A 14,204-nucleotide genomic window follows, 5' to 3' on the forward strand; every position below is an offset into this window, starting at 1 on the left:
AAGTCAGACGTGAGGATATTCATACTTTTTGAACAGACCAATATTACTATCATATCATTAAAGATAATTTCCTTTATGGCTTTTAAATTGGAGGGTGGATGCTGTACACTAAAATGGCTATGAATGTTATTGCACAACAGGTATGACATAAAATATAAAGATTACGCCTGGGTTTGTGTTTTTCATGCAGCAGTTGTCATTTTTATTGAATCATTTCATTTTTTTTCTGGGATAGGATATGGTATTAGAAACTTGGAAATGTGATTTGTATGTCATAATGAGATATACTGCCTGACGCTTCTGGCATTACTGCATTAAATTCTGTAGCACTATTAACTGGTGCTGAAGTGCTTCTTCAGTTTGGGTATTATTTCAGTAATTCTGTCGCACAGAACATGAAGGTTTATAACCAGCATATATTATTCACAAAACAACAGCCAGAGAGGGGGAAAAAAAAAACCAAAAAAGGCACTGAGGATTGAAGAAATCAGCTGACAGACAGAAAAGGACAGGAAGACAGGAACAATGTCCTGGGGACAAGAAGCAGAGAATTAACACTTGTAGCAGGGTTCCCTTTCCCTTTGTCTAAACTCTGTCCTTCCCACTTACTGAGCCTCATGCTGACCTCAGTCTCCGCAAAAGACATAACCTCAACAACTGATGCAGCTTGGCAAATGTCCTGCCAAGGCAATTTTTCATCAGGAATATAATGTAGCCAGTAGAGATTGAATAAGAAAGTGATAAAATTCTCTAGGGAACTCCACCTTTGTATTCTAGTAGCTTCCAGTGTAATCACATCATACAATGCTCTAATTTCATAATATTTAGACTCCAATATTCTAATATACATTTCTCCTCTCCGTAAATATAAGGAACTTTTTCTTTTGCTTCATTACTCTTCTACCATGTATGACTATTTAAGATGATAAAAGATATTGTTTTTTTAAAAAATCCTCTATATAGAAACGTTTCCATGTTGATGGGAACATACGGGCTAACTTCAGAGTTGGTATGAGAATCAGATTGCTAGGAATGTCACTCTGTCATCTGCTTTGCAAAGTTTTTAAAACATCATAAAGATCTATTATTCCTTAGTGAACATGAACAAACATCTACATGTGAACTTTCGTTTTTGTTGTTGTTAAAGAGGCAGAAAGTGTCCTTGGGAAGGAATCCAAGGATTTTCAGGGTAAATATGTTTACCTTGCAAAAAAAATCTTCAGTGTCACTCAACAAAAGCTGAGCCTTTATAACCTTGCCACATATTATTGTATTTCTCTGGGTCATATCAGTACACGGTTTCCTTAAAATAACAGTATTTCTGATAAGCTAGAAATAAACATTACTCTCACCTTTAGATTGCTCTTTCTTCAGCACTAATTTATACCACAACAATGAAAATATTTTTAAAGAGGTGTTTAATTCCTAAAATGAATGTAATCATTTGGTAAGCAAGAATTCAAGTTCAGCTTGTTTCATTTCATCAATTCTGTTATTTCCAAAAATACAGAAGTATAAAACTGAAACTTGCCCTGCAAAATGTATGAGTAAAACTTGAAATTCTAGGCTTGCTAACAAGCTTTGATGAAGTATTAGTCATTTTGAATGAATTTTATCCTGAATCTCTCAGTGCATATCATCCTGCTTCATGTGCTCTATCATTTCCTTTTTCCTGTTAATGCAAAATAAACCCCTTTTTCTGAGCACAGACATGCTAGATATTCAGTACTGAAAACAAAAATATGTCAAAGCAATGTATCAACCAGGGCAAATTTTTAGATAAGGAAAATTATTTTGCCTAGTGTCTCAATATCAATAGGGTATTGAGCATCTGGAGAACAGATGTTTCTTAGAAACCTAAGTGCCTTGTCAGATACTTGCTTGGAAACATGCTGTACAGTTTAGATTCCTTGAATAGATGCTTTTAGTATTGTTTTCCATTAATTGTTCTTGGTATTTTACATGGTATTTTCAGCGATAATTCACAATATGTACATGGTTTTAGAGGTTCCAGCTACCTTGTAGTGTTACTTATGGTAATTTAAGGTATTAGAAAGCACAGTCTACCATGATTTGTGTAGAAGCTTTATACCCAAGATTAGAATTGAGATGGAAATACAAAAATTGAGGTGGTACACTGATACTATGCAAAGTTAGTTTCAAAAAGAAGTTAGAGTCATTAAAGGGAGTTAAATCTAATTCCAAAGAAAGTTGGAGGAAAATAAAGTTTAAAAACTATTGGTTTAAAGGTATGCTACATTAAAATTTTCCACAGATAAGAGTTTTTTTTGGTGGCATACTATCTTTTACTGTAGAAAACTGTGACTGAAAGGCCAAGAATGGAGAAAGACAAGGAAGATTTGTGTGTGGAGACAACAGCTCAAATGTGCCACAGGGCAAGGAGGTCTCATAATGGCCTGCATTAACACCATCCAGATTAGCAGGTCAGCAGGACCCCAACACAACTAGGCCAGTTCCACAGGGCGGGAACATCTGGAGACAAAACACTGATGGCACCTGGTGACTCACAGAGTTGGTGACAGGACAGAAAAGCAGCCTGAAAAAGGTACCAAAGGGCATAGCCAGAACCTGTGCATGGTCACTAACTTAAGAACACAGAAGATGTTAGAAGGACTTCATAGCTGGTATCCCTCAACATTTTCACCATTGCAACAGATCCTGTGCCAAACATTTGGCCACAAGCATCATGGTGCCTGGCTGCCAGACAGATGGCTTGAAAACCCCTGCCCTAGTGCCTTGCTCCTGGGCAGGCTTCTTAGACACAGAGCTTTTGATGGCTGAGAGTGTCAGACTGTGAGAGCACAAGTAAAACCCGCTGAATTTCAGTTTCTATTTTGAATAAAATCACATTCCTCTTCTATATTTGGTCTCTCATTGATAACAGTTTTGCAACAGTATTTCCTACATGTCAGGGTCAGCAGATGTCACTCCCAAGAGCAGACAGCCTTTGGAGTTCTAAGTCCCTGTCAAAGAAACAAAGCATAGCTAGCTAAAAGAATGCAAAAGTTTGCATTTTTGCCTGCAAGAAACATGCTTCCGAAGTCCACATTTTCATGCTACCTGATCCTAACCACTAAGTTCCTTCTGGTTCTTAAAGTTAAAATTAAGTAGAGGAGGCATAAAACAAATAGTTGTATACATGTGTGGTTTTCAGGATTTCTATTTACTACAAGAACTGAATATTAATTGGTTTTGTGTTAACGCAATTCCTAAATCAGACTACCAATCAAGATCTTGACTGAAAGTTCATTTTGGTTTAGGACCTCAGAACATATATTTAAGATTTCAAAAATTATATCTAATTTATCTATTATTTATATCATTATCTACATTAAAATATATTTAGAAGTAGTTATATTCAGAATTATATTACTTGTATTTTTTATATAAACATTATATTAAGAACACATCCTTTGAAAACTGAGTATTTATAGACAGCTTTGACAGATACTGGAATGGATCAAATATTTTTGTGACTTCTGAGACTACCTATCTGCATTGTCTCAGACACACTTTTAAATATCTAAACAAGCATTTCAAATTTATTATATTTCCCCCTCTGATTGGACATGTATGAAATAGTGAAACAGTAGGCTTAGGATGTCCACAAACCAAAACACAACACCAAACGACAAGAAACATATGCAACACCTTGTATTGAACTGGGCTGAAAAAAACTACAGACATAACATGGGGATTGGCTATTAATTTACTTTTATCAAATGTGTACAGTCCTAGCAAAATTTCATTTTACTTATTATGAGCAACATATTTGAACTTTCCATCAGATGTCACCAGATGGGCACTCTGCTTTCATTGTTTGCTATCAAGTGACCTTTTGAGTTATGATCATGAAATTTAATACACTCATTTCTCCTGATTACACGGAAAAATCATGAGAAATTTGACATTTCAGCTGCAGGGTCGGCCAAAGAGGAACCTAACAATTCAAAAAAACTGACTTTTCTCCCACCTATGTACAGAGGTCCATCTGACTAGCACTACTTAAAATATCAGAGGTCACTTACTGCCTAGCAGGGCCATTCAGTCTCTCCATGGTAAGGTAAGATTCAAGTGCCAGGAGCATGTACAGCTGATTCTATCCTTCCCTTTTCCTGATGAAGTAACCTGATCTGAGAAGATCAGTCCATGACAATGAATACCTGGTTGAAACTGAACCTGAATTAGGAAGAGAAATCTATGGTTTAGGAGTATCCCAGGGTCTTGCTGATGTGAAGTTTTCCCACAGTAACCCTGGCACGTAAAACATGTTACTGTCTCTGGCTGGACAGTATTCCTTCACAGTAGTTAATGTTCCCTGGCCTCAATTATGGACATCCTTATCTTCTTCCCCTTGAAAGAGAGCCATACAGTACACCTGGGCATGCGGCCATGAGCTCTCTGCAAACTGCAGCTAGTGCAGAAAACTACTCCATGTCTCCTCAGAAACAGAGGCAGCACCAAGAAATAAATCAAGCTTAGGAGTTTCAAAACTGGTAATCCTACTAAAAGCATAAAAACAACTGGTAATCCTACTAAAAGCATAAACAAAATAATTACAGACTCAAGATATGATGGTGTTTTGGTTGTATCAGTTTCGGGGTTTTTTGTGGGGTTTTTTTTTACATCAAGGTCTATATAGGGCTAACCAGAGATGGGTAGATGGGTTCGATACTGCCTGCTCTATTTCTCACTTCCATCCTTAACCCAAATTTCCCTGCTCTCTCAACTAGGAACCAACTCCTGTAATTCAGAGCCTAGAATGATAAGGCACACAAAAATCTGTGTGTGTCATAATGGACTATGCAGAAAACAGCAATATATTCAGCAATCACTACATAAATAGCTACACTTCTCCTGCAAGTTGGGGCAGGAATTCTGAAAAGGGGACAAAAGGCTGTAAGACACATAATATAGTATTGTCTGACTACTATAGACCAACAAGACTAGCAAAAGAAACAAAACACTAATTCTCAGAAAAACAGCACATAGGAAATAGAATTGCTGGCCTTTTTATTCTGCTTTGGCAGTATTAAACTTTCCTAAATGATTCATATGTTAATTAGAACTATATTCAAAGACCAACTAAAATAAATACAACTTCTAAGAACATAAACAGTAGGATTTAGCCCCATTACATGCAGCACAGAAGAGGAAGAAACAAAGACATTTAAACCAGTGTCACCATGCAGTTTTTCCAAAACTAAGGGTTAGTCACAGAAGTTTAAGTTCCGCAGAAACATGGGTTTTAGGAACTTTACAATCCATTTCAGTGGACTAAAAGAACATTACAATAAAATAGAAACTTTGAAAGATGAAGGATGGATTTAATATAAATCTTGACAGAAGATATCACAAAGGGGTGTGATGGTTCCACTGAAAAAAAATCCTCTTTATGACTCAACAATGGTTTAATTTATTCTTTAACATTCTACACAAGTTACTTTGCTGAGCCTCATGCACCCCTAATAAGCACATATTCAGATGTTCCCAGAGACCACAGTATCCTGTATGCCATAGAGTTTTTATTATTCTTTTTCAGAGGAAGATGTAGGGGATTTAACTAATTTTATTCTTTTAAGGCACAGAAGGCTCCCCATTACCTGAACTAATGGGGTTTGGGAAATGCCAGTTAATCCAGACAGCATGAAAGGTGCACAGAGTCAGGGAGAGCCCACTAAAAGTCCTTAGCAGCTTGGTCTCAGGAGCAACCTAAGAGGAGCTAAGCTGCCTGTTTTCTCCAGCCATCTAAGCGCATCTGCACTGTGCTCCCAAGTGAAGTGTGCTCTCCAGCTCGCTTAAATCACACAGCATCACAAACTCTCAGCAACCTAGTCAGGTCTGCTTTTACTACTCAACCTCACAGGCTTCTTGAGACACTGGACAGCATGATACAGACCTGTTCAAATGGTGACACTCTAAGCCAACCTGGCAGGGCCTGTACTGAGCTAACAAGCCATGGGAGTGGTATCCATGCTCAGTGAGTTTAATGTCTGCACAGATTTCCCACGTATCCAATCCCAGACGCATGCCGCAGAGACACCCAAGTGGGCTCTGTAGAGACCAGGGCTGGGTTTGTCAAATGTGCTAACATGTCCTCCAGACTGTCCTCCAGACTGCATGGAATCAGTTAACACAGTTCTGGATCACAGAGCACTCTTGGAAAAATATACCATGTTTGTGCATGGTGGCATCCAGATGATGAATTCAACATACCCCAACTTACCTGGATAATTCTGTCATGGATAGGACAGTTAACTGCCCTTATACCTTCCCTTTATTCTGGGAAAGGAACATGCAGTGTTTCCCCCCCCAGTTCCAGCTCAGTTCTCTGGCATCATTAAATATTTCTCATACCAGTATGCTGACTCAGTGATCTGAAATGCAAGTTACCTTATAGCTTTCCAAACATTAAAGCCATCCAAAGGCTTAGTGCCATTGATATGTCCTCCAGCAAGGTGCACCAGTGTCGGCAGCCAGTCAGAGATATGGATGAGTTCATGACTTTCTACACCTTTTTGTTTCAGTAAAGGACTTGCAACAAAGCCTACTCCTCTCACTCCTCCTTCCCAGAGGGTCCATTTCCTTCCTCTCAGCGGCCAGTTATTCCCACCTGCCAAAGTCTGACCTCCATTATCTGAAAAATAAGTAATTAAAAGGAGATATTAGAAAGAAAGAAAGAAAAAAGAGAACAATATTCCCCACAACATTTATTCATCCATTTGAAAATAATATTTTCACTTGTTCGTACAACATGCAGCATGTTCACAGCATGTACAAAATGTTCATTAATTCAAGCCAGAGTCTTATAAATTACTAGAATGAAAAGTTATTTCTAGGCAGAAATTACACCAAATTACAAGACAATGATGTAGAAAGGCTTTGTTAAGAGCAACCTCTGGCATTTTAAATATCATTAAATTTCCAAAGCTTCCAGAATCAAAGACAAAAAATTTAGTTCCAACTACTTTACAGACCACAGAAAGAGTTACTATCAATGCCATCATCAGTACTCAGAATATACTGTTTTCCAAAGTGGTATGGTATATTTAAAATGGAGAACTGTTGTTGAAGTATCAGGGCAATACCCATACTCCTAGTTCAGAACCATTTCCCCCTTAAACTTTTATGCAGCCACATTGATTTGTAATGTCACACAAAACAGACAATGCTGCAGGCAGAGGGAGAAAGTCCTAACAAAATGAGTCAAATCTAGTTTAAATATTTGAAGCAATTCTGAAAATACACTAAATTTATTGTGTTTGGTGACACCAACATACACCATGGTTACAGAAAAAGTTGAACCTTGAATACAGTTAATACAGAAGTAGCTACACAAAATAGAGATAGCTGATGCAACTCTTTTGCAACTCTCTCTGACCAAGCTTCCACACTTATAATAAAATCCAGATCCCTGAAGTTTACAGAATGAATGATTCTTTGAAGTTATGCCCCGTACTGCTGAACAGTTGTTCAAACTTACTGCAACGATTGTGGAAAAGTCATGGCAATACTTTTAAGCATAATTTCCTCATATTTGAATAAGGTTAAAAGTATTTCAAATAGTAGTTGAACTGACATTCAGTGTCATTTTCCCTATTTATATTTTCTGATTAAACCCCATGAATCTGAGGAAAGAAAAAAGAAGTACATGTCCAACACCTTACAGAATTCCACCGTAACTACAACACAACAAAAAGATCTGCCTTCTGTTTCATCAATCAGGGATCAATGTGAACATCTTCCTACTGTATGATGAAGACTCTTTTTGTTCTGCTGAGAAATAAACTAGTACGTATCTCCATGAAGACTTCAAATCATAAGTGAAATGAAGCACTTGGAAACAATAGCAAGATTTGAAAAGTTAAAAGTATTCTGTGACCCAATAAGCTTGAAATAGAATTAAATCTGGTCAGGGACATCAAGGACAACAGGAAAAGTTTCTACTGGTACACCAGTGATAAAAGGAAGACAAGGGCAAATGTGGTCACTCTCGGTAAAGAAGCAGGGGACCTGGTTACTTGGGATGTGGAGAAATCTGAGGTACTGAAAAGCTCTTGTCTCTGCCCAAATGGCAGATGGCAAAGGCAGGTACTGGGAGAATGAAGGACTACCCACTATAGGAGAAGATCAGGTTTGAGACCATCTAAGGAACCCAAAGGTGCAAAAGTCCAGGGGACCTGAGGAGATGCAGGTCCTGAGGAAATAGAGGGAACAGGCAGATGAAGTTGTTAAGCCACCCTCCATCATATCTGAAAAGTTGTGGCAGACAAGTGAACTCCACACTGCCTGGAAAAGGGGAAATGTAAATCCCATTTTCGAAAAGGGAAAAAAGAAAGAACACAGGTGGGTCAGTCTTACCAAAAAAATCATGGAGCAGATCCTCCTGGAAATTAGGCCCAGGTAGATACAAAATAGGGAGGTAACTGATGACAGCCAGCACGACTTCACTAAGGTCAAATCGTGCCTAACAAATTTGGTGGCCTTCTCTGCTGGGGTTACAGCATTGGTGGATAAGAGCAACTGATGTCATCTACCTGAATCTGCGCAAAGCATTTGACACTGTCCTGTACAACATCCTTGTCTCTGAATTGGAGAGACATGAATCTGATGGATGGAACTCTCAGTGGATAAGGTATTGTATGAACAGTTATACTCAGAAAGTTGCAGTCAGCAGCTCAATGTCCAGGTAGAGATCGGCAATGAGTGACATCCCTCACAAGGTTGGTATGGGGAACAGTTCTGTTTAACACCTTTGTCAGAGATGTGGACAGTGGAATTGAGTGCAACCTCAGTATGTCTGCCACTTATACCAAGCTGTGTTCTGCGTTTGACACACTGTAGGGAAGTGATGCCATCCTGAGGGACCTTGACAGGCTTGAGAAGTGAGCTCATGCAAACACAAGCTGGGCAGAGAATTGAAAATATCCCCTAGGAGAAGGACTGGGGGTGTCAGTGGGCAAGCAGCTCGACATGAGCTGGCAATGTGCACCTGCAGTCCAGAAAGCCAACTATATCCTGGGCTACAGCAAAGGAAGCATGACCAGTGACTCTCTCCCTGTGCTCCACTCTCAGGAGACCTCACTGAAGTACCACATCCAGCTCTGGGATACCCACTATAAGACAAATGTGGAGCTGTAGAAGCAAGTCCAGAAAAGGGTCACAAAGATCATGTGAGGGCTGGGGCACCTGTCCTGTGAAGATAGGCTGAGAGAGTTGGGCTTGTTCAGCCTGGAGAAGGGAAGGCTCTAGGGAGACTGTTTCGCAGCCTTCCAGTACCAGAAGATACTAGAAAGCTGAGGAGGAATTTTTTACAAGGGCATGGAGTGATAGGACAGTGAGTAATGGCCTTAAGTTAAGAAACAAGATGGGTTTAGGTTAGATATTGAAGCCTCATTTGATCAATATTAGGAAGAAATTCTTCACTATGAGGGTTGTGAGGCATTGAACCAGGTTGTCCAGAGCAGCTGTGCCTGCCCCCCTCCCTGCCAGTGTTCAAGGCCAGGATGGATGGGGCTTTGGACAACCTGGTCTAGTGGAGGGTGTCCCTGCCCATTGCAGGGGGCTTGGAACTAGATAATCTTTGAGGGCCTTTCCAACCCAAACCATTCTGTTAATTTACAATACAGTGGGATCCAAGCCTGAGTATGTTAAATATCTTCTCTATGTCACAGGTTACTGTAGGTAGCACTTTAAATAGCAAGGAAATTACAGAAGCAGACTGTCTTTTTGAAGAATATGGAGAGAAAAGTCATAGAATAGAATCATAGAGTCTGTGTTTCCTGTGTTACAGTCAAATATTTACTTTTCTTTACTTTCTGTAGTTGAGGACATACACAGTGTGCCAGTTTTATTATACAAAAAAATCCCTGTCTATTTAATGTACAACCTGTAAAAACTTGTGTGTGTGATGCCAGCACTCAGTCATAGTACACGAGGTGTAAAAAAAGGGGAAAGAATCTTGTTTTGATAGTTTATGTGACAAGTAAAAGAAAAAAACCTGACACATGAAACAAGCTTCATCCCATTCATTTTGACTTCTCCTTTTCACATTGCTAGAGCATTAGTATTTCCTTCTCCCCCAGGAATTCATGTTCAAGAGACCCTATTCTCCTTAATTTCTTGACTGAGTTAGCAAGAATATGTTGAAAGAGAGAAAAGGATGGTTTCTATTTTGGTGACTGAAGTCTGCTTCCTTTCTGGGTAGGCAGAACAGAGCTCATATGTCACTGACAGTTTATACAAGTGACACCATTTTCCAAAGTTATAGTTAACTACTCCCATACAGTCTGAAATATTATCTAGCACTTCAAATGCCTGCCCATGGCAGTGGCTTGGAGCAGATGATATTTAAGGTCCCTTCCATCCCAAACCATTCTATCATTCTACAAAATATCAATGATTTGTCAAAGAGTAGCAAGTTAACTAATAATAACGATGTTTTGCAATGGAGTATGTATTGATGAAATATTAAGCTGATCACTAAGTAACAGAGCTGGGGGAAGGGAAAAAAAAAAACAAAAAGCCACCGACTGCATGTGGTAGAAAGAAAGGTTGAACAATGTCTACAGGACTGGAAATGGAATTCTAGTCAGTCTTACCTATAAGGGTATGTCTAGATAGCAGGAGACAAAAAGGGTACCCTGCTGTGTGTGTTCAGATACAGCTGTAGATGAATACAACTGTGTATACAGTTGATGCTAAAAGCTTGCACAGGTTTAGAAAGCCACTGGGCAAGTTAAAGATGAAAAAAAATTTGATGGGTTTTAAATAGTCAACACCTCTGTCTCAGGAAATTCTTCAGCCACAAACTGCTAAAGATTTGAAAGTTTTGAGAAAATTTTCTATGAAAGGCACAAATAATGAGTCCCAATTCTCTTTCCTAGGCGTGTGCTTCCCAGCACTGCTCTAGTAAGGGGATGTTTGGCTAGACAGATCCTTTGTCTGTGGAAGTACAGCCACTCTCATGTTCTCTCAAATAAGCTGATCCTTACTAACTCCTCATGCTATTTTAGTACAGTATCTTGAACATGGAGCAAACTCCACACAGAAACTTCAGGTAGTTTAAAACACACACTTAATATCCACTTAGGTAAGTCACAAATAGGATCATTGCTGCTTCTCATTCTACACCGGCTTCATATCCAATTCTAAATCCACTTCAAAACAGTATTTCCTGAATGATTTATCATCCATTTATGCAACGGTTTCTCCCCATGATTCTTAGCAGACAGTCTCCAGAGCAAAGCTTTTGTAATCAAGGTACCTACAACGAGAGGTCCTGATTTATAATATTTTTTATTATTAAAGCTTCAGCCTTTCTACTTCAGCTGAAAACACAAGCTTCCCCCAAGCATGATACTTCAATTATCTCTTTCCTGGAGACACACATCAAATACAATTTGCATTGAAAAATAATAGTGAAATAGTCTGGATAATGTAGTAAGCATATTTTTCCTATCTGTAAGAATAATTTTTGTAATTACATCTATATAATTTAGACTTCAGTAGTACCCACAACATACTATGTGCATTAGAAAAAATCATAAAACAAACTAGCTCTTGACCCCAAAGAAAGGATGAAAGGGAAAGAAAAAGGCTATAGTTAGAAATTATGGTACTTGGCATAGCATTACCTAGCTAATTTATTCAGTTTTGTTTATTTTCTTAAATGGAAGCATTATACATTTTTCAAGAGCTTTGTTGTTTGCTTTCTTTGGCTTGCTTTGATAGGTGTTTAGCTACCTTTATTTTCTCATAGTACTTTCATCACTCCCGTCATTCTGTGTTATTTTAAGAAGGGTGGTATTGAGACACTTTTATTTTCCATTCTGACAGAATTTTCTTCTACAAGCTGAAATTTGTAATAATGAAAGAGAAGACTGAGGAGAGATGTTCCTGCTGATACAAGAACAGGCCAAAACAGAGTTTGAGCAGGTATTACCACAACAAATGAAAGAATTCACAGAAGACGCATGCAGGGTCAATGGCAAAACAACAGAATAAAGGAAACAGAAGCATCCTGGGTACTTTAAGAGGTAGTTTCAATGAAAGCTGCACATTCTTGAATTAACATAAGCTTTGTTAACTATGGAGAAATCCATATAATGTAGTATATGTATCATAAACACCAATGATATGCTGCACTGATTTGGGAAGAAGTGTCATTCCTTCTATGGAAGAGAAATAAGCAATCCTAAAGAAAAAAGGAAGTTAATTGACAGTTGTAAGCATATAGAGAGGGGGGCTGCAACAGCCAGATCTGATGCAAACATGTAGTCACAGATACAACAGTTTCTTAAGGGTAATAAATATTTCTGAAGGTCAGGAACTGACCCTAAATACAAAAGCCAGGCATCACTAATATTACCATCCTCTACCAATTATATGACCACAGGATGTAGCACAATCGTCATCATAAGTCATAAGTAGCCAAGGAGTAGGAATCTGAAAGAATCCAAATGTATCTTAATAAAAAAATCGCCACACTGAATATTTTAATCAGAACTGACACTAACAAAATCATAGTGTGCGAATCCCACTCGAGTTCAATGCAGTGCTTCCAAACACAAATCACTACCACAATTTCTTAGCTTTTCCATATGAATGTATCTGTGACGTGTATCCTGATAAAATCATTAACACAAAGCTCTCCAGACTAAACTTTCATCTTCAAACTAGTGATGCACTCTAGCCCATAGAACACTTTTCAAAGTACTAGCAAAGCTGATCTTCAGTAAATACCATGCTTTACTACTGCAGAAATAAAATTTTGAAGTGAGAACTTCTGTCTTCTGTTTTGATTAAAATACCTGAAAACACCCCAACCAGATATCTTCCTACTAACTCTAGCAACTAACCAAATATGCCTTCAAGGAAAAAAAAATAATCTTACAGGACCATTTCTACATTCTTTCACATACCTACTTATATCTAGTCACTTTCTCACCCCTTTTAAAGTCTATAGAGTGCTGTTCACATTCACATTAAGGTACTTCAATAGAGCAAGTTGAAACAAAAAAACCTATACCTCCCTCCCAAAAGATGTTGGAAGACAACGGGACATGTTTCCAACACAGCAAATCAGATAATCTGTTTAAAAAAAAACCAAAACGTGACTGTCTTTCAAACAACTGTGGGTGACAAGTGGTAATTCTACGGGGTCTGCATTTACAAGAGTGCTAAAATCTTTGCCAGTGACATGCACAGTGGAATCTAGAGTGCCCTCAGCAAGTTTGCCAACAGCAAGCTGTGTGGTGTGGTTGACATGCTGGAAGGAAGGGATGCCATCCAGAGGGACAATGACAGACCTGAGAGGTGGGGCTGTGTAAACTGTATGACATTTGATGAGGCCAAGTGCAAGGTCCTGCAGCTGGGTTGGTGCAATCCTAGACACAGGTACAGATTGGATAGAGAATGGACTGTGAGCAGCTGTGAGAACTTGAGGGTGTCGGTGGATGCGAAGCTTAATATGATCCAGCATTGTGTACTCACAGCCTGGAAAGCCATCCTAGGCTGCTTCAAAAGAAGCATGACCAGCAGGTCAAGGGAAGCTACTCTGTCCCTCAGCTTTCATGAGATGCCACCTGGAGTACTGCATCCATCTCTTGGGTCCCCAGTACAAGAATGACCTGAAGCCACTGCAGCAAGTCCAGAGTATGGCTACAAAGATGATCAAAGGGCTGGAACACCCTCCCAGTACCTAAAAGATCCTACAGGAAAGCTGAGAAGGGACTTTTTACAAGGACAGGTAGTAATAGGACAAGGAGTAATGGCCTTAAACTGAAACAGGATGGGTTTAGATTAGATACCAGGCTAGATTTTCTTTAAGGTCCCTTCCAATCCAAACCATTCTATGATTCTATGATTTTGTCAAAGGTAATGAAGAGGAAGGGTGCTTTTAAAGTTTATTTAATTTCATAAAAACTCCTTCAACATAAGCAAAAGAAAAGCCCAGTAAGGCGTGTGCATCTTGAATATGCCTTTTAAAATGAGGGCCAGTGTTTTCTTTTCATCACAAACATCTGCTTTTGTAATTAATATTCACTGTCATATACATGAGAAAGTTTAATTTGTTAAATCTGTAATTTGTAAACTGTCAAAGATGTTTTGCAGGAGTTCTTAAAGGAATCAATAAACAAAACTAAACAGAAAAGGCCTTCTGTTTCTCTCAAACACTTCTC

At 38.7% G+C, this 14,204-nt stretch overlaps 1 protein-coding gene across 1 annotated transcript in view; it reads right to left on the minus strand.

Annotated features, from left to right (window-relative positions):
* ARSB (arylsulfatase B) overlaps positions 1–14,204 on the minus strand; it is a gene marked incomplete at its 5' end in the record, with an annotated part of 67,763 nt that overhangs the window by 26,919 nt on the left and 26,640 nt on the right. Inside the window, one exon of the mRNA XM_084278322.1 lies at positions 6,415–6,658. Coding sequence (XP_084134448.1) covers positions 6,415–6,658 — 244 coding nt within the window. The remainder of the gene's footprint in view (positions 1–6,414; positions 6,659–14,204) is intronic.

The sequence above is a fragment of the Gallinula chloropus genome (genome assembly GCF_964237585.1).
Source record: "Gallinula chloropus genome assembly, chromosome: Z".
In the NCBI taxonomy this organism is placed as follows: domain Eukaryota; kingdom Metazoa; phylum Chordata; class Aves; order Gruiformes; family Rallidae; genus Gallinula; species Gallinula chloropus.